Source organism: Phaseolus vulgaris, unplaced genomic scaffold, assembly GCF_000499845.2.
Source record: "Phaseolus vulgaris cultivar G19833 unplaced genomic scaffold, P. vulgaris v2.0 scaffold_14, whole genome shotgun sequence".
Lineage (NCBI taxonomy): Eukaryota > Viridiplantae > Streptophyta > Magnoliopsida > Fabales > Fabaceae > Phaseolus > Phaseolus vulgaris.
In genome coordinates, this window is record NW_027174083.1 from 753069 (window position 1) to 774225 (window position 21157).

Consider the following 21157-nt stretch of genomic DNA (forward strand, 5'->3'; position numbering starts at 1 on the left):
TGTTGTGTATCTAATTCCATTTCAATTTTGATCAATGAGCACCTTGAAAATATAAAACTCATTTAATAAAACAATATCCGATATCACACACTCCACTGCCGTACAATATAGCACATGTCTTTCATATGAACAACAGATCATAAACAACACATATACATTCTGTTATTTACCAGATTAATATTTCTTATTCTTATGGACCACGAATCTTCTCAACAATATGTCTGCTCTTTTCTTCAATGTGACGCCTTTTCTCTTCCAATTTCTCACTCATCTTCTTTCCCAAATCAAACATCCTTTCTCTCCTCCCCATTTTTTTTGGCAGTCCATCTTCCTGCTCAATAGAATGATTTCGACTCTCCATCGGCACACCTCTATGTTCTGACTGAAACTCAGAATTACTCTCCATATTTTGCTCGGTAGTCTCAAGTGGTTTGTCATTTTGTAATGATGATGTCTTAAATTCTTTCAAATCTTTAGTCTTTTGAGGTATGTCATTCTCTAACAATGGTGCATCCGCCTCTTCCAAACTCCTGTTGCTTTCTAATGTTACTGAATCAGAGGAATTTAATGGGAGTGCTAGAGAATCTGATGATTTCCTAGTTTCTTCTTGACTAGATTCAGCACTAGTTGAATTTTGTTGTTTGTGCCCTGAATTATTATTTGAGATTGTATCACCACTGGCTTCAACTCTACCAGAAGGTTGATTATTGGTATAAGTTGAAGTTGAAGTCTCGTTTGTAAATTCTTGGTTAACCCATATGAATGGAGCAACAGTTCGAGGAACCCAATCATCCTTTTCAGCTAACATCCATGGGATGCATACACTTTCACAGTTTGGGAGCACCAAAGTTTCCCGAATTCCTGTCTGCAGGAGCAAAACTAAATTCAGCTTGCAAGCAAAAGCTGCTCTTAACTTTTCTTTAGAGATAAAATGTAAACACATTGTGTCTCTAAAGAGTTATGAAGTTTAAACACATTTCTCAGCCCGTGCCCAAGATAAGGATTGTCATGTCAATATTATGAGAGGAGAAAGGATGTAGCAGAGGAAAAACACCCCGCACACCTCTAAACCAAATTCCAGTGAAAAAAAAAGGAACTTTTGACAAACAATAGTTGGGTAGTAGAAGTTCGCAAAGGAAGTAGGTTAAATAGGAGAGTTAAAAGTGCTCATTAGCTCTGTTTTGTTATCATTTGATAAATTGAGCCTTAGCTCAGTTGTATAAAGGGAAACCCTTTGTGAAAGGAAAAGGTTGGAAGGAAAATCTTCTCCTTAGGTTCTTAGCAATTCAATAAAAACTTTTAAAGAATTCTTTCTTATTTTCTTTCGCTGTTTTGTTTGTCCTTCAATGAGTTTCCTAACAAATAACTATTAAAGGATTTCATGAAGGGGTGACAAGATGTAACAGAGAAGAAAAGTGCTCTGTACTCCTCTAAGCAAACTCCAAAGAAAATATTCACTTCTTAAATTTTGAAAGCAAACATTATCCTCAGTCATAACTAATTGTGGAGGAGTACTACCTTTGGTGGGATCCACCTCCCCGCCCCCATCTAAAAGTTAATTATACATTACAAAATGTTTCTTTTTTGGTGAACTACACCATGCCACTTTATCTAATATAGGTGTCATTTTATTTTCCTATCAAGTGGATGAGTAGTAGTACAAGTATGTCATTATTATTATAAACTTCAAATATAACATGCATCAATATTATTTTCTTCAAGATTACACAAAATTCCAGATTGAAAATATTCATCGTGGAATGAAGATAAAATATAAGTTTAAGTTTTAGATGATAAGCATTGTCACAAGGCCAACAATACTTTATGGTATAGAATGCCAGGTGACTAAGTGCCAGTAAGTTAAGGTTGCAATTACAATAATTTTGTAGTGGATTAGTAGATATTACATGGAAACATTAGAAATGAATGATTGAGAACAAGATTGTAGAATCCCACTTCTTGGTTTGGTCATGTAAGAAGAATAATAGAGTCTGTAATAAGAAGAGTCAGTCATAGAGAAAACCTGATAGGAGGTAGATAGACCAAGGAAAAGTTTATGAAAACCTATTAAACATAAATAAAGACTTTCGTCTAAATGCTGTCATTTGATGTACCAGCCCACCCACTGGTAAAAAGGATTTTGACGTTGTTAGTAGAAGATGTTAATATAACCAGAATTCTATGGCTCCTCACTTCAAAGAAAGGTAGACGCAATGAGAGAACATTTAGCAACTTAAAACGAAGTCCATATGGATTGACAGGTGGAAGAGAAAAAGAGAATTTAACAATCTTTATGTTTAGTTAATGATATCGATGATAAAATATTCCTAAATAATTGAAAAAAAAAATACGTGCAAATGAATAAAATATTTCAAATTTGAAAACATCAAAAAAATGGTAGACGAAGAATACTTCTTTCAATAATTTATAAATCATAATAGAAAGAGAGTCAGTCCTACCTTTAGCCTGTTGACCAGGAATAAAGCAATGTGCGCACTTGTTATCTTACGATCTCCAACAGATGACTCCATGTTGAAATCAATGTCTGGCATTGATGAGAAACCATACCACAATTGATCAGAGGGAGGTGGCTTTATATGCAAGCGCAATGTCCCTCTAAGGGAAGCCACTCTTATTGCCAAGGACAGAGGAACCTTTTGACAAGAAATAATCAGTTACATGAGAACAAAACAATTTTTTGTTTATGAACTGGTGACTAGTTGATTACATAGATATTTGAATCTGACTGTGTGAATACGAAAATACTCAAAGACAACATTTGTTTAAACACTACACATGCAAACACTACGAAAATCCTGGACTTTTCCAGTGGCTTAGTAAATTGTCAAAAATCCAAAAAAGAGTTTAAACGCTACTCATGCAAACAGAAAAAATGAAAGCAAAGAAAACATTCAGAATCAGAGTTAAGAACATTGATCAGTGCATGAATCACATTAATCCTCAAGAAATTGAAAGACAAATCTAACAAAACTCATTATAAGCAAAAGTTAAATTTACTCAACCAAATTTCCTTCTGCATAAGATTGGTGTTTGCTGTTATCTCTCGGTATAAAGTGCCAATTGAAAATGAAAATAGAAAATGTTTTCACACATCAAACGCCCCTAGAGGTTCTACTTTGGTTTTCATTCCTTGTTTTTACTTTTTAATTACAAAACCATCACCTTGTTTTCGATCTTATTCACAAATCTTTCTAAAGGAAATACTGAAAATTAACTTTTTTAGTTTTCTCTATTTCTTGAGCAAATCTTGAAAACAAGCTGACAATTTTATAATTAAAAAGTGCAAAATGAAATGAACACAAAAGTAAACAGGCCCTTAGTGGAAAGGTACATTGGTTTCAGTTGTAACAAAGCCTTTGAAATTCTAAAATATCAAAGAACTATTAATCACATTCTTACGTTATTATAGAAGTTTAATTCTACATTTTATTACCTAAGTTTTTCCAAGCAAATTTTACCATTATGTTTTCAATTTTCGTGCATTTTACCAATCTGTTAAATATATAACAATATATTGATGTGTCCCTAAAACAACGACCTTTTGGAAAACAAAGTCAACTTGTTACCAACAAGATAGAAAATATATAAAAGTTGAAAAACCTGACCGTAAAATGTACGCGGAAAAATCTTATGTGGCAAAATATACAAAAATTGAAAAGTTGATGATAAATTGCACAAAAACAACTTGGATGGCAAAACTTGCAAAATAACAATAGTTGAATGATAAAATTTACAATTAAACAATTAAACAATATCTATAGGAGGCTATGGTCTTCAAACAAATTAGAACCATACTAGAAGATTGCTCACCAAAACATATGATAGCAAGAAATGTAACTTGGTTTAATCATTATTAAGTTAGATATGTGTATAAATCTAATTATTGGCTTGTAAAGTAAAAACTGTCAGAGCTATAAGCATATTTAGGTCATATAACCCTTGAAGTTGCAACTAAGGTCAGGCGAGGGTTGAACACAATTAACGTGGCTCTTCAACAACTAGCCAATCATACTACAAAACCAAGGAGAAGGGAAAGAGAATGCCATTTTACACATCCACACAACATTATCAAAAGAGTAAAACTTCAATAATGAAGATATAGACTGCAAAGCAGTGGAAGAAGCAATTGATGGAATAAATGAAGGAATAAGGGTACCTGTGAAACCTGCTTGGCCACGGACTTTAATATAGATTTCCATCTTGATCCATGATTCAACGAAGGCATAGTGCTCTTAAAGCTCTTAGAAACATCTGCTTAGATAAGAAAAACAAGATACACATCACAATATCAATCTAAATACTCTATAAAACACTACATAGAGATGACAATATTCTCTCCTCCACATTTTGGAAGTTTACTATTTATTATTAAGGAGACAAGCAAAAGTGGATAAATCATTAAGGTAGATCCTTACATAAAGGGAGGGGGGGAGACCTTATGAAAAGCATACAACTTCTATGCATTATTTTAATTTGAAAATCCTTAAACTCATAAAAAGCACCACAGGTGGTGAGGCATAAGATTTGGAAGCCCCAGCCCATAATCTTGATAAGTGTACCTAGTTTATAATCTGTGGAAATTACAGTAAATGAGTAAAACATGGATGTGCTAACAACCTTAGAAAGTTGATATGAACCTAAGTGGCAAATACATTGGACATCCTCTGAGGCAACCAATTAAGTTCGAGATAGATTTCAGGAAATGAGAAAATGAGGTAAATAATTACGCTTGATATGACTCAAAAGAAAAAGTTCATATATAATTGGATTATAGAAGACTCATCATATACTAACCCGAGTTCCAATCACCTTCTTCTTTGTGCTCTTGTAAATCATTCGTTCTTTCCTCAAAATTCAATTGCTCTTCAAAATATTTAAAATCTTCAAGAAGATCTGAAGGGACAGCTCCAGCATTGTTTGGCTGTGGATTTGAGTTTTCTGTCCCTGCATCAAGCTCTAGTTCACGAGGCTCAAGCCTTGTTTCAATCTCTAATAGTGCACCTCCAGAATATTCAATGTCAACTTCTACGGCCCATACTTCACTCATTTCCATAGGAAGAACCCGCATTCCTACAATGCAAGGTGGAACATTCCCAGTATTGATATTGGTACAGATGACTTCACCAATATAACCCGGAGTTCTCATGTTGGACAATGTTTTCTGCAAAAAGGAGAGAAAAAAGGCTCATTTATCTCAGAAGTTTTCAGTTTACAAACAGAAGTAATCAATATTTATCTCATACCAAAACAACTATAAAGGAATGAAGTCCCAATCATAAATATGGAGCAGAGGGGTAAATTATGTTTATAAGAATAACCCTTCCCTCTCTCTATAATACAAAAAATGTTGAAATCAACTAATACTTTCTTCCATTAATTATGTTAAGAAAAAAAACTGTGATAATGGGATAGCTTCCTTTTGAACTGCTTGATAGTTTCATATTTATTTTATAACCTTGGTACTAGAACGGAGTATTCATGACTGAAGGAATGACAAATATGGTAAAGGACCTTGAGCACACACAATGTGGGTATTTCTCTTTCAACATGATTTATTCATTATCAAAAGTGGTATCATCAAGATTTGAGCCTTAAACCACTTGGTTAAGAGGCACAATTCGCTACTACTTGTGACAACCAATGCTGATTGATAATCTGATATTAAATCAACCATATCAGTTAAAGTGTCAAAATTACTATTTAAGTGACTTAGAAAGTACAGAATCTTATATATTCATCAACCTTTTTAAGCTTCAATTAGTCATGCTTGTACAGGTAAACTTGAGGTTTATGAAATACAAATAATGGAAAGGATTTCATTCAACAAGATAAAAATATCATCTTTCCAACACGAATAAGCCAATATTATCGATTAAAGAAATTAAAATTAATATAGATAGGTCGCTAAAAATTGATACCTAGTCAAAATGATACATTTTTTTTTGCATAACAAACTTACTTCAAACATGTCAAATGTCAAATGGGAAAAGGTTAAACCTGAATCCTTGCTTGCATGGATCTCTTTAATTTCTCATTTCCTTTGGCATCGAAAAAGAGCCGAGAAATCAACAAATTCCAACATAATGTTCCTTCATCAATACCAAACTTCTCATTGTCTACTATGGAATCATTTAGAAGCTTTGATGTTGAAGCAGTCTTAAACAAACCAGTAGCCAAAATTGCATCTTGGCAAGCCCGAAGCTTCTCAGTGGTCTTTTTCCCTTCATTACCTAATTGTGAAGATCGAGTTGATATATTTTCCATACCAACTCGGGAAGTTCTTTTAGAAACCTTTCTCCAAAATTGCTTAACCTTTGAGGAAGAACCATCAGGCTTACTAGCCCTTTCTATCACTTCAACACCTGATCCAACCGATGGTTTCATAAAAGAATGGTATACAGAGTTCAAGGATGTCAGATAACTATGAAACTCATCATCCAACTGGGTAAACCATTTGATTTTTTCTTTTTGATCACATGAAGCCAGATAGAGGGCCTTACACCATGCTTCTTTCTCCCACGAAGTGTCAAGATATATATAAATAGTTTTGTTTCCATTGTATATGACAGAGATTTTGCTTTCCACTTTGATAGGGAACTTCTTTGCCCTGCAAGATTAATCACCGATCAAATTAGAACTTTAAACATCTAGCTTCCTCCATATGTGACCAATATTTATAATAAAAAAATCTTCTTTCCAATACTATTTATTTGTCTTACTAGTTATGATATTCATAATCCAAACTATCATAATCACAAGTTACTTTTTTTATTTTAAGCAGTATGCTTGGCATAAAGGAAATGATATTTCACTATGTCAAAGCAAATACCAGGAAAGCCCTAAAAATAAACCCATCTTTAACATTGTCTAAGCTGTGAATCGTATATAAGTGGAACTGTGACTCTAGCATAATCAATTTATGATCATATTTTCTGCAACTTGTAACACTGCTAAAGAATGACAGAAGTGATTTCCATTGAAAGAAATTTTACATTAGCTTGTACCTAGGCAGTAAGTGAAGTTTAGAAATATATTCACTGTAGTCATTCTTGCCACCTGTTACAAAACTTTGGAACCGGTGATTTTCACTTTCCTACTGTTTAAGTTCATTCATACATACATGCGCAGCTAAGTAAAAAAGTAGTGGTAATAGAAATGGAAAGCACAAGGGAAGTGGTGAGAGACAAAAAAGGAAGGACAAGATGCGCACTAAATTCACCTAACAACAAAGAGCATCTTAGAAAGAGTATGATGCCAGTAGCACTTGCCACAGGGCATAATAAAAATTAGATACTCCTGCCATTTCTTGGGGACTCATGGAACGGCCTTGATAATCATAAGCATAAAAGTCAAAAGCCGGCCACTGGTTACAGCAATGATTACTGTCAATCCATACCAAATAATGCCCCCAATAGAAGATTCCTCCACACCACATTACCATTTTCTTGAAGAAAGTATTGATGCGGACACGGCTTGAACTGAACAGCCCTTGAGTTCAATCGTTGTGTGCAAACCATCAGGTTTTCTAAGAATAAGCGATTGGCCCTTGATTTGTCCATACATCTTAACAGGGGAAACCTCCAAGAGATCACTTTTCTTTTTTTGCTCCCTTGATTGTTTTGTAATTTTTCCAGATTCTAAAACCCAAACCACACCCTGAAAAAAAACTAACAAATTTAAAGTAACAGACGTAATCAATTATCAAATACATAGTTTCCCAGAAACCAATCCTTATCCATACATATAAGCACAGTTGTTCAAACAAAAGGTCATAAATGAGAAACTCCTAAACATTAGAATATAACACAAAACCATACAGATACCCTCGAAATTTCCCACACTTGGTACCAAACTTCCTTTTCCAAAGATTTCAACCATTTTCCTCAGTAATATAATTGCAAAACTAAAGCTTTTTCATTATACACAATTTTAAACATGACACTCTCCCTATGAAATAAGCTAACCTTAAAGGCATTACCATTTCCATTCTGGATTTCACGGTAATAATAAAACCAAGTGAGCGATCGCATTCATTATACTCAGGTTGGCCATTTTCCCCCTGAAGCGAGAATCAATTAATGCTAACCTGCTTTCTAAACGCAAAATCCAGAGACTGTTGGGGATCAAGCAGCTCAGTAGTTAGGGTCTTGGAGGAGAAGTAGGCTTCGTCGTTATTGCTCTTGTGGCGCAACCTTTTCATGATCCATAACAACCCCAGAGCTTCCGCAGCAACAACGGCCAACACCCCGAGACCAAACCCCACCAGAACCAAACCCAAAACAGTAGCCATTTCAGATGACTGAGAAGCAAAGAGAAAATAGGAACTTGTACGCAGAACAGTCTCTTGCAAGCGCGTTGATGTGACAGATACACGTTTACTTATTCACCAGCTATCTATTTTCAAATCTAAGTTACTTTACCTTTTTCAAAAACAAAAATTACATTACAAGAAGAAGACACGTTCCTCGTAAAGTAAAGAAATATCAGCAATTTTAGATTAGATTTAAAGTCAAATTTATACATTATTATTTATTATATTAAAATATTTGAAAATCTAATTTAGGTTACTATAAACAGAAGGTGACCATTTTTAATAATACATTGATTTGGTGGATAGAGTTTATTTATTTTTGTGGTCCTGGTGACCAACTTTAGCAAAGGCTGATTTCAAGTCAATTATTTTAGCTTTATGTCTCCAGAATTCATGGCAATTGATCCTCAATTTTCCAATGTTGGAATGAATGTAGAAGGACAAGTATTTAAAGAAAAAATTATTAAATATGTTTTTTTTCTTTATTATAATTTGAATTAGTTTTTTTTTTTTAAATGAAACTTTGGATTTTTTTAAACTTTACAACTATATTTTGATTTTGTTTTGCAGAATGTGCAAGAACATATGTAGAAATTGACACAGGGAATAAAACAAATTTTTCACGTCGGTGGCGAAGAATTATAGGAGAAAAATGTAAGAATATGGTGGTTGTATATCTCTCTTTCCATTTAAACTAGCCACTTATAAAATGCAGAAAAAAAAATTTGGTCAATCACCTCTACTAAACTTAAACCCTAAACTATTAAATAAAATTTTAATATAAAATAATAAAATATAAATATAAAACATTTTAACATTCTAATCATTTAAAATTCACTTACCATGTAAAAGAACTAACAAAAATTGACTATAATAATTTTTTACTAAAAATATGGAAAAAATTTAAAATTTAGATTTAAAAACAAAATTAAATTTTACTAAAAGTACGAGACTTAAATCCAAGAAAGAAGACTCTCCTATAAAATCCAAGAAAAAAGACTCTACTAAAAGAGATAAGAATGACTCTTTCTTCCTACACCTCAATACATAAATTTTTGTATTTCTAAAAATATTCCTATATAATATTTGGATTACGTAATTCGGAAGTTTTTTTAAAAATTTGTAATTAATTTTCTAATTAGTTTCTGGATTATATAATCCAAAAGTCATTTTCAACTTTGAGATTATATAATTTGGAAGTCTTTTTTCAAATGTATTTTCGGATTACATAATTTAAAAGTTATTCTATAAAAATATCACACAAAAAAATAAAAATAAAAATATTTTCACGGCAAAAAAAAAAACCTATGAAGATCCAGGAAGAACAGTTTATAAGAATTAGTTTGCCTAAAATTTGACAATCATATATGAAAGTAACCAACCAAAAAAAAAGTGGCTAAAGAAGAAAAATGACTTCACAAGAAGACCCACTAAACAAAATGTACATTTTATCATGTCTATGTGCATTTGAAACAACATTGAACACACATGAACCAATGTACTAGGTAGTAGTGGGTTGGCATGTGAAGAAGTTGAAGTCATGGTGATCAGCCTTGAGAAGCTTCAACCGCAAGTTTGCAACATTATATAGATCGGACACCAGTTTATTAGAGATGTTTGACCAAATTTTTTTCTGCATTTTATAAGTGGCTAGTCCATATGGAAAGAGAGATATACAACCACCCTCTTCTTTCTTATATTTTTCTCCTATAATTTTTCGCCAACCACCTGAAATATTAGTTTTAATCCCTCTGTCAATTTCTTCATATGTTCTTGCACATTCTGCAAAACAAAATCAATAATATAGTTGTAAAGTTGAAACTAAACACTGCTTCAGCAAAATGGGAAAAGATAATCATCAGGAATGATATCAGGGTCACCCCTTAGACATGATAAATGCATTTCATGCATATATGACACTGGTAGTGTATTGAAGATGAATAAATGTCATGTGAAGCATGTAGAAGAGTGTCATGCATATGTCACACAGATCAATCAATGTGCCAAAAGAAACATATCTAACATATTCATACATACAGAAATTTGAAAAAGATACTTTGAAAATTTATGGAGTTATATACCATTTTTATATGTAATATTCAGAGTGCAGTTGTATGAAAAATATGAATTGTTAATGTACCATCAATCAATAAATTTACTATACTAGTGAATTCAAAAGCACAAATAATATTTTTTTCTTGTGTGAAATACACAGAAAAGTGTAGAAATTAAATCAAAATTAGTTATCTGAACACGTGACAGATGCTAGACATATCTCCAAGGCTCCGTTTGTTTCTAGAAAAGAAAAGAAAATAATTACTGTGAGAAAAGGTGGGGAAATCAAAGCAAAAAATTTTAAAGAACACAGAAATTAAAACATTTTTTTGCATTCAAAACTTTTTGTTTCTAGGAAAGAAAAAGAAAATAAGTACTGTAAGGAAAAGTGGGAAAATCAAACTAACTTTTTTTAAAAACACAGAAATTAAAACATTTTTTGCATTCAAAACTTTCTTCATAGAAAGTTGTATATATATTTATTTAATTAATTAATTTTAATTTATTTTTTTATCTTTTTTATTTTAAATTTAAATTATTATTGTTTTTTATTTAAAATAGAAGTATAATTTAAATATAATCAAAATTATAAAAAAATATATATTATTAAATAACATAATTAATCATATTATATATAATAAATTATAAATATAAATAATAAAAATAAATATATTTTTTAATAATAAAAAAAATAAATTTATATAATAATTATATTAATTATAAAAGAGTAAAGATAAAAATAATAATGTGTAAGTTTTTAATTAATATACCTTGGAAAGACGACAGTGTATGAAAAGTGAGGAAGCTTGACAGGTCCTTTTTACTTTTCTGACATGGTACGGAATAAAGTGGGTACCTATTCATGACGAAACTATGTGAGATTTTCTATCATGGAATCAAATAGAAACTAGAGATTTAACTATAAGTAAATATAAACATCACAAAAAGGTTGAATAAACAAATTGAATATGAACTTTTTAGACACGTGATTATGAAAAATACAGAAGCAAATTTAAGATTTGCTTCACATTTTCCTCATTAATTCTTATTACAGTTAAAAGCAAGGCCAGTTTATCACCAGATGCCCTCCCTTTCAAGTTGTAGAGTTCATCTTCAAGAACAAGAAAAATTTCAAGACAACAAAAACAACGAAGTCTGCTCACCAAGCAACAGCCATCCAACTGATTGGAGAAATATCCGTACTCTTCAATGTCATCAATGCTGGATGGCTTCTAGCTAACTCATCTATCTGAAACAAGAAACATCATCAACAGACATGCAGCATGTTACAGAACATAAAAACACGCCCGTTTGTAGTTTATAAGAAGTTCTTAATACCATACCATACCACTTGAAGTTAGAGGATACCTTTTCAGTAAATGAAACCCTCTGCCAATATGGAGAGGTCTCATTGTACTGTAAGTAAAGTTCACTATCCGCTTGCTCAGAGTTTGAATCCAAAGAAGCAACATCCCATGCTTTGCTAGAATTGTTACTCAGTGTTCTAGATAAATTATCACTTCCACTGTCCTCACTCCAGGAATCATATTCAGCTCCTTCACTATCCTCTCTCCCAAACCTATAAAAGAATAAGATGGCTCACACCATTTTGTTAACATATTTAGTACATAAGCATAACTGTGTTGTTTCTGCATACCTGCTAGAAGCTGCTGCAACAGCTTTACTACTGTAGATTTGGATGGCAGATAAATATGGAACATGATATTGCATCTGAGTGTCGCCACCTTCAAACATCATAGGAGTACCAACACCATATGCACTCCATTCATAATAGCAGTCCCAAAGATCTTTTAGATTGAAGTATTTAACTGTGCCTTTGCCAGGAGGTAGACATTGGCCATTTGGATCACTACAACAGCCCTGAAAAATACACAATAAATGCAATGAAAATTAAGAAAACAAACTAATCAAATAATTGCAATTTCTATGTTTTACTGCAAGATTTCAAGAAATGACATTTTCACCATTTCAGTCAACATTACTAATAAAAACCATTTATACCTGAAACCACCCACCCTTACTTCTAAACAACAACACCACGATCACCACAGCTCGTTGGAGTTATCCCCTCCCTCTCCACCACCCACCTTCAACCAGCACCACCAACCCACTCTTCTATGGAGGTCTTGGTTTTGAAATAAATCTCGCAAGGACAAACTTGGTATTTCATAATTTGTAGGGGTGTATAAATTGAGGTGATCCTTTTTTTCATTGTTGGACGATCCACTTGAAGTCACATGTTCGAAAATTATTTAATGAGGAGGAGACACGTATACAAAAATATTCTAACTTTTGTTTCCTGCATCAATCAATTCTAACTTGCACATGAATTTTTAAAATTCTAGAATATCAGGATTAGAAATCCGAAATTGAAAAATATATTATGAAAAAGGGAATCCGAAATAAATTTTTGTATTCCTTAAATAAAATTCCAGAATAAAATTGGAAAATCAAAATCTGATTCCAAAAAGCAAATCTAAAATAAAATAACACATTATAAAAAAAATTCCAAGAAAAATAATAATCTAGAAACATATTTAAAAAAAAAACAGAAAACAAAGTAGATAAACATATTCTAAACACTGTTTCAAAAATCCTATTACAAAAGGTTATTCTGAAAAACCTAATTCAAAAAAAATGTTTTGAAAATTTAAATCCATAAATATTTACAAAAATACCAAATCCAAAATATATTTTCAGGTACACCTCACTCTTATTTAAAAACTGGACATTTTTGTCATTTTGTTGGGGTTATTTTTGTCATTTAACTAACTACAATAAAAAAAATTATGTATAATGAAATTCTAAAAATTACATATTTTATAAATATATTTTTAACATATTTAATAATGTAATATTTTTAAAGAAATAGCATAAAGACATTACTCGTAGTGGTTTGGCCCACACTTGATCATGGCTATTTGTATTTTCAGATAAAATTGACCTTGACTCTGAGGGAGACATAAAATCGTTTATGGATAATTAATTTAAACATAAAATAGAATCTCAAACTGAAATTCTCAGTTACTATGATTCAGCATATCTGCATAGATTCAAACAACAACAAAAACTTGAAAAAAAATAAATCATTATCCACTCTTCAACTTTTGACCCGACCAAGAAAGAAGACATAACCAGTGGTTTGCATCCAGAATCAATCACACACACGAGAGAGTAGAGAGAGAAACAGCGTTGAATTGTAAAACTGGGTTAAAAGAATTAAAAGAAATACCTGAAGAGTGAATGAAGGAACATCTGGAGTGACGCATACCAGAAAGCGTTCAAGATTGGTCAGAGCTTTTCCAGAAAAAACCAAAGAAGATGCGGAGGACATAATTTTCCCGAGAAAATTACACGAAATTCTCAGAAACCCTTCGTGAACGAATAGCAGAAACAGAGACGAGTCAGTGGCGAAAAAATTATGAATAAAAACAAAAAGAAAGCTCATAAATTCTCAACTTTGAGTGAGTGCATTACAATGTGAGAGGTGGCATCGACGTCAATAAATGCAATAGAGAAAAAGAAACAAGAAAAGAGGGATAAAGAGACAAACTCACCTATTTTGTGAGGGCGCAAAAGAAACAGAGTGGGGGTTACAAAGAGAGAAAGAAAACAGGTTTTGAGTTTCTTTCCAACTCTTCTTATTATGAGAATCCATTTTTTTTATTCTTTCATGCTATAACTGATATTTGAATGTGGATTTATGCAAAAAGAAATAGATTTTTTTTAAAAAGTTATTAACGATATATTTGAATTTTGAATTTTGAATTTTAAAAATGAAAAAAATAGAATCTTTTTTTTAAGTGTGAGTTAGAAATGAATTTTTTTTGAAAGATTATAAACTAATATATTTAATTATGTATTTCTTACTAAAGTATTTTTTTTTCTTAAATGTTAAAAAAAATGGAAGTAGTTTGTGATGAGATTGTGCGATGTCGCTTTGCCGCGTGTGATCAAGAACAGTGTCAGTATTCAGTCTACCTGTTTATAAACCTCACGCTCAATTTGTTTTTTTCAAACTTTTTTTTATTTCGAATTTTATTATTAGTTTTAATTTTGTCTTTCTACTTGGTCACGTGCTTATCACCAGTCTCCCTGTGAACAGAGGGAAAGAAAATAAATAATATATAAGGTGAGAGAACACAGTTGATAAGAAATAAAATTAAATATTTAGTGCTTTGTAATGTAAAATACATGAAAAATAAAACGTAAATATGTTAGATATTTTTTTAATTTGATTCACGTGATAAAAAGTAAGAAAGATAATGAATCATTCAATTTATGATGTTTGTGGTGGAAAGATAATGAAGATATGTTTAATAAAAAGATTATGTAGTTACAAATTTGTGTAATGTCAAATATTGAAATCTGTTTCACTTAATAAAGAATAAAAATGTTTAAATAGAAAAATGACACAACAACAGTTATTAAAAAAGCAAAATTAGTTAATGATCAAATTGTAAAAAAATGTGAATACCAAAATCATTATAAAAATTAATATTTGTTTTATGTATTAATTAATTAATACTAGTATCTCAAACACAGGCACCGCGCGTCCAATTTTTTAAATACTGTCTTCTCTTTGTCATAATATCACATTATAAATATATAATAGTTATAATTTTATTTAATTAATATATAACATAAATTTATAAATGTCATTATAATGTTTATTATATATAGTACAGAAAGACACTTTTGCGCTGTGTATTCGTATTTTTTTTTACTCAACTTTCACATGATAAAAATGAGTCAAAATAAAAAATAAAGTGCAGAAAGTGGTTGAAAAACTATAAACTAAAATAAAAATGTTATAAATAATAAAAACAAAAACAGTTACTACAAAATTAGTCCCTATAACACGAAACACGCTATAATAAGAAAAAGTAATTAATACAACAGTTACTATAATAAAAATATATAAAGATGCGTACACTATTATAATTGTAAAAAATAGTGTCATTTTCATATTTTTTATCAACAAGGGGAAACATATGTTTTATCGTGTTTATATGAGAAAAATACTGCATAAGAAATTAAAAAAGGTTATTTAATAGCTGTTTACATCTTAAATTTATGTTAGTTTTTTTTTTATAAAGTTTTTTGTATTAGATATTATTATGCAAGTTGAGATTAACTGATATTTCAAATAAAAATAATTATATATAATCATATTAATATTTATTTTATATATTAATTAATATTTATTTTTTAAATAATATACATAATGCAGTTCTTATGCAGTAAAGTTTAATGATAAAGACATTGAAGAAAATGTGTACATATAGATAGTGTACGTGATATAAAAGAAGAGTGAAAATATTTTTAATACATACCTATGGAAGAATATTATTATTCAAGTCAATTTAAATTTAAATTTGTCTAAAACTTATAATATTAATTTAAGTTAGTAATTCGGTACAAAATAAAACTTTAGTTTATTATTTTATTTGCATAACAAATACTGTTAATTGTCATATTTTCTATAGGAATCATTTTAATTAAAAAAATTGATTTAATGTTTTAGAGCAAAGTAAGTCACAGTAAGTATAAACGGATGTTTTTATTAGTTAAGTTTAAAAGCTTATAATAATAAAAAAATCACTATTCAAGTTTATTTCATAAAAGCAGTGATCGCTTTTAGTTATTTTATTTTACTTTTTAATGAAATTATGAGTTATTTGTTCATATTTTTAATGTTTGAGTAAGTTTTAGGGATGTTAGCAGAGAGAAGGTAACTAAGGATCAAAATTTTATTTAATGTGAGTTTTTTTTGTTTTTTTTTATTGAAATAATTGTTTGTTGGGTTGTTTGCAAGTCTAGAGTAAGTACTTGCATATAAAATTTAATAGACAAAAATATTATTGTAAAAATATTCTTAAACAATAGCTTTTTTAAAATTTTTAAGCACAATTTTATAATTATATTAACTTGTTTATAGTTTTAACTTATAAACGACGACTATAAACAATAATATAGAAACTAGTTATTTTAGTGATTAACACTTATTTCTTACCTAAAATAATATCATAATATTTTAAAAAAAATATAAGCGATGATTATTATAAGAATCAACCTCTATATTTTTTTGGATTTATATATTTTTTTTAATGATCTCTCTTATATACTAACCGTAGTTAAAATTGTAATTTAGGATCACTATAAACGCTAATTTATAGATAAAATTGGCATCTATAGTGATTCATAATTTCAAAAAGATTTTAAATAAAGATAAAGATTATTTTTAGAAGATATGAACTAGCTTTATAAATTTATATATTGAGATATATAAATATATATTCTATGAAATATTATTGTTGTTTCTATAAAAAGGATCCAAGAAAATCCAACACAAATTTGGAGAGCATCAACACCAAAAACGCTAGAAACTTGCAAGAAAGAACCAGTGAACCACGGAATTGTTATCCAAGAACAATTCTACATAAATCTTGACAAATCTTGACTTAGAAATAAACAAATCAAGTCTAGGTTTTTGTTTTGGATTTTTGACTTTTTTTTATTTTTATTAAATTGGGGTCTGTTTAAAAAAAATTACAAATTTAGGCAAGTCGTGCCAAATTGGCACGACTTCATATGCACAAATCGTTCCAATTTGAGACGACTCTTCCATGTCATACTAAAGTCGTGCCAACTTGACACGACTTCTACCATGTCATACTGAAGTCGTGCCAACTTGACACGACTTCTGTCACGTCAAAAATTTTTTTAAAAATTTTATTATTAATATATTGGGTAAAAAGTTATGTAATGTTAAAAATTAATTTGATACATAATTTGAGTGTTAATTTTAAGGAAAAAAAATTGGATATATAATTATTTTTAAATTATTTAATTATTTCAAAATAATTACAAATTATTTATATTATTTGACTTATTTAAAATTTATATAATTATTTTTAAATTATTTAATTATTTCAAAATAATTACAGTAGTTATACCTTTTTATATTTTAATATAAATGACATTAAAAAATAAATAAACAGTTTTAAAAAATGTATTATTTGAATGGTGATAAAAAAAATTATTACTTCAGAAGAAAAAAAAATGAATAACTGCGATACACGATTATCCAATTTTTTGTTCCTTAAAACTAACACTCTTGAAAAATTATGTATCAAATTAATTTTGGCAAATGCTCCCTACACCCGATCATTTTTAACCTGCACCCAACATATTTTTTTAATTTCCAAAAATGCCCTTAATTTTGGAAATAAAAATCTGGAATTGAAAATAATATATTTCGGAAAAATAAATCCAAAAGTGGTTATTGAGTTTTGGAAATAAAAATCCGGAAATAAAAATTAAAATTCTATTTCGGACAAAAGAATCTGGAATTAAAAATAATACATTCCAGAAAAAAATCCAGAAAAGAGATTATTTTGTTTCGGAAATAAAAATCCAGAAACAAAAATGAAAAACCCATTCCAGATAAAAAAATCCATAATATAAAATTTCGTTCTGGAAAAAAAAAATCCAGAACACATTTTGGAAAAAATTTTTAAGGACAGTTTCGTCTTTTCCGCTAGAATCGGGTGCAGTGATATGGTGCAGGAAGCAATTGCCTTAATTTTTAACATTACATAACTTACTACCCAATATATAAACAATAAAATTTATATAAAAAATTATGACATGGCAGAAGTCGTGCCAAGTTGGCACGACTTCAGTATGACAGAACAGAAGTCGTGCCAAGTTGGCACGACTTCATTATGACATGGCGGAGTCGTGTCAAATTGGAATGATTTATGCATATGAAGTCGTGCCAAATTGGCACGACTTGTCTAAATTTGTATTTTTTTTAAACGGACCCCATTTTGATAAAAAAAAATAATAATCTCTTGAAAAAAAATAATTGTGGTTGATCATGGTGCACATTTCTTGCGTTTATGATAGTGATATCTTTCTCAAGAGTAAATAATGGGTGACAAGAAGAAGAAGGCTTAAATGTTTGTAAAATTATTGTCTGATGCCGACATTGGATTCTTCTATGTTAAGAGGAAGCCCAAGCAATTTACAGATAAGTTTGAGTTTTAAAAATTTGAGTAGTGCCTAAAACTAAAACATCTACAGAACCTCGTATCTCATATAATAACATTTAAAAAGATAAATTGAGTAAATAGAAAATATTTTCATAATAAAATATGTTCTTGTTTAAATTGATGAATCTTAAAAAAGTTATTAAATAAAAAGTTTTAATTTTGTTTTGGTATACGCCCAATAGTCCTACATCGTTTAAGAGTCAATATTAATGGTAATTTAAATATATTTTTCTCCTTTTTAACCCTCCAAGACTTCCATTTAAGGACAAAATCATAATGAAGCTCTGAACTCAAAAGCAGACAATACTTAAGATGCAATGATTGACCATGGTGAGGTTACCTCAACAGACTTGTGATCGAAATATTAATGACACTGTTTGTGGAAATTGAACCCACGACCATGTGACATTGAGGAGACTCTTGCAATTTATAGGCCTTGGTAGTGACTTGATGACACAACACCTGGAAGGCTTTCAAAAAGGCCTAACTGTAAGGAGGAGGCTTTACGAAGACTCGATTGGAGGAAGAACAAGGCTTGGCTGAGACAAAGTCGATTAAGGAGTTAAAACATATGTGGAAGGAGGAGATGAACTTTCCATCTTTGCCTTATAAGTAAACACTAAGACATAATTATTTACTTCACCGAGTACCTGATGACTCTTTAATTTGGCAAGTGTACCGAGTAAGAAGTAAAAAATTGTTCCTAAGGACGGATATCGAACCCACAAGGAATAATTTTAAAATCTCAAGTATAATATTCATTAAATATAAAAAGATGTGTCAAAGTTTGCTTGAAAGGTTGTTGGTATCATGAATTTATGTAAAAAAAATTAAATAAAAACAAAGTAAATGATTTAGATGATTCAATTGAGAAAATTGGGATTGGGGTTAATCCTTCTCACTTGTCTATATTTTCAATGAATAAAAACATATAACATCCCAACTTGATTGACATTGATGCACATATAAAAGTCATTCATATCAATTGCTCGCATATAAAATTATTAAGATAGTTTCCTAAATATCGATTCCTTGCATATTTATAAAAATTTTCTTATCACTATGAACAAATGTTATAAAACAATTAACATTTCAAATCTATTCCTAACATTCAAATTTGTTAAGCATTATCATTTAAGTCAAATACTTAGAGATACTTTCCATTCAAATCTAAGGATCAAAATCATGAATAAAGATTAAAACTCTAAGAATAAAATGATAATACCAATCTCAATTAAAAACATAATATTGTAAATAAATATAACCTCAATATATAGAGATTACTTCTAATCCCAAAGGGAAGACTTAGTGATACAAACCAAGACAACAAGAAGATGACCAAGGATGCACACTATGAAAGGTCATCTCAACATTCAAGTGATGACCTCACCAGTGGGAGAAATGGACAAAGACCAGAGCATCTCAAGTTCTTCCTGATGGTCTTCTTAAGAATAAAACAAGTTGTAAATAATTTGGGCTCACTTTGGGCATTCAAATAACAAATATAGGCTAGAATAAAGTACCTTTAGCATAATAGGGGGTGTGAGTAGCATTTTATCTTGTTCTTAACCCTTTTGGGAGACATTTTGATCTAGTTTCTAGAAGGACAAGCCTGGGATGCGGGTTTGACTTAGTCAAATCCTAAGGCTGCCCATTTTTTCCCTTTTCCCATCCTACCCCTTTAGCTTGTTCTCCAAGGCTCCTTCACCTATAAATAGGAGGCCTACCTAGTGTATTTTACAAGTTGAAATTAATAAAAGAAGAGTTACTTTGCACAAATTGTGTGAGGTGTTAGCGAGTTTTGAATTCCTCTTAGCATTTAGGTTTTATCTTGTGAGTATTGAGAGCTCTCAAGTGGCGGCTATCATCACTTATCTTGGAGCCCAATCACACTCCAAGTGGCCTGTTCCACTTCTCAAATCCATCACATAAGCTTTCTCCTTCCTTCATCTATTCTTCCATTTTTACTCTTTGTATATGTTCTTGTTTGGTTTTCATTGTTTCCATTCGACAATTCTATTTGGTTTCTTTTCTTTGTTCTTTAATTCTGCACCTTCTAGCATTATTTTCACTTTATAATTGTCTTTTCCTTTTGCCTTTGTGAAATGAACCTTCACATCTACTTAATCGCTTGGTTAAGTTAATGTCCAGTGGGGATTTTCCTAGGTTTTCACTCTTAAATTCCTAAAATCCCAATCTAAGTAAAGTGTCACCATAAAATGAACAATCCTAAAATCAACTCAGATCACTTAGCGACTTATATATGTCATTACAAGCATGGAAAACAAGAAAAGAAGATCCATGGTGTTTCTCCTTGATGGCTGCCTTCTCTAGGATTTTCTATATCTGATTATCCTTCATCTATGCTTTAGAGTTCTGCCTCATGCCTTCTATTTAACCTAATTTGTTGTAGGTGATAGCTTGCTTAAGTGAGTATCACGAGAAAAAGCCCAACTTCACTGGAGTGAACTTGCTTAAGCGAGTTTGACCGAGTTTGCTCCAAAGAACAAGTTTTCTATGTAGTGACTTTATTTGAGCGAGTTTTCAATGCTCCAACTTTTTTTTCTCCTTGTATTTAACTTGTCCATTTCTCTTTTAGCCCTTTATCTCCATCTTTCCCTAGATTCCTAAAATTAGCACAAACTTAAGAATAAATCGTTCTTATTCATCTTATAATCCAAAATTATGT

General features: G+C 30.4%; 2 protein-coding genes across 6 annotated transcripts; both read right to left on the minus strand.

The window, feature by feature from the left end:
- On the minus strand, window positions 1–8509 carry LOC137816944 (nucleus-vacuole junction protein 2-like). 5 transcript variants are annotated; one of them, XM_068620126.1, is made up of 7 exons: window positions 8108–8509; window positions 7460–7677; window positions 6019–6628; window positions 4816–5182; window positions 4178–4272; window positions 2460–2654; window positions 1–865 (listed from the first exon to the last, which is right to left on the minus strand). In XM_068620126.1, the coding sequence occupies exons 1-7, from the start codon at window positions 8309–8311 to the stop codon at window positions 191–193; spliced, it is 2364 nt and encodes a 787-aa protein (XP_068476227.1). In that variant the 5' UTR covers window positions 8312–8509; the 3' UTR covers window positions 1–190. The 5 variants fall into 5 exon arrangements, with proteins under 5 accessions (XP_068476227.1, XP_068476228.1, XP_068476229.1 ...); XM_068620127.1 differs by having other exon boundaries at window positions 4831–5182; window positions 8108–8466; XM_068620128.1 differs by having other exon boundaries at window positions 7241–7677; window positions 8108–8412.
- A 1125-nt stretch (window positions 8510–9634) lies between these two features.
- On the minus strand, window positions 9635–14038 carry LOC137816952 (uncharacterized). The gene is made up of 7 exons (XM_068620143.1): window positions 13966–14038; window positions 13641–13780; window positions 12045–12268; window positions 11756–11966; window positions 11551–11636; window positions 11158–11243; window positions 9635–10114 (listed from the first exon to the last, which is right to left on the minus strand). Exons 2-7 carry the CDS (start codon window positions 13740–13742, stop codon window positions 9834–9836), a joined length of 990 nt encoding a protein of 329 aa, XP_068476244.1. The 5' UTR covers window positions 13743–13780; window positions 13966–14038; the 3' UTR covers window positions 9635–9833.
- Window positions 14039–21157: the final 7119 nt, after the last annotated feature.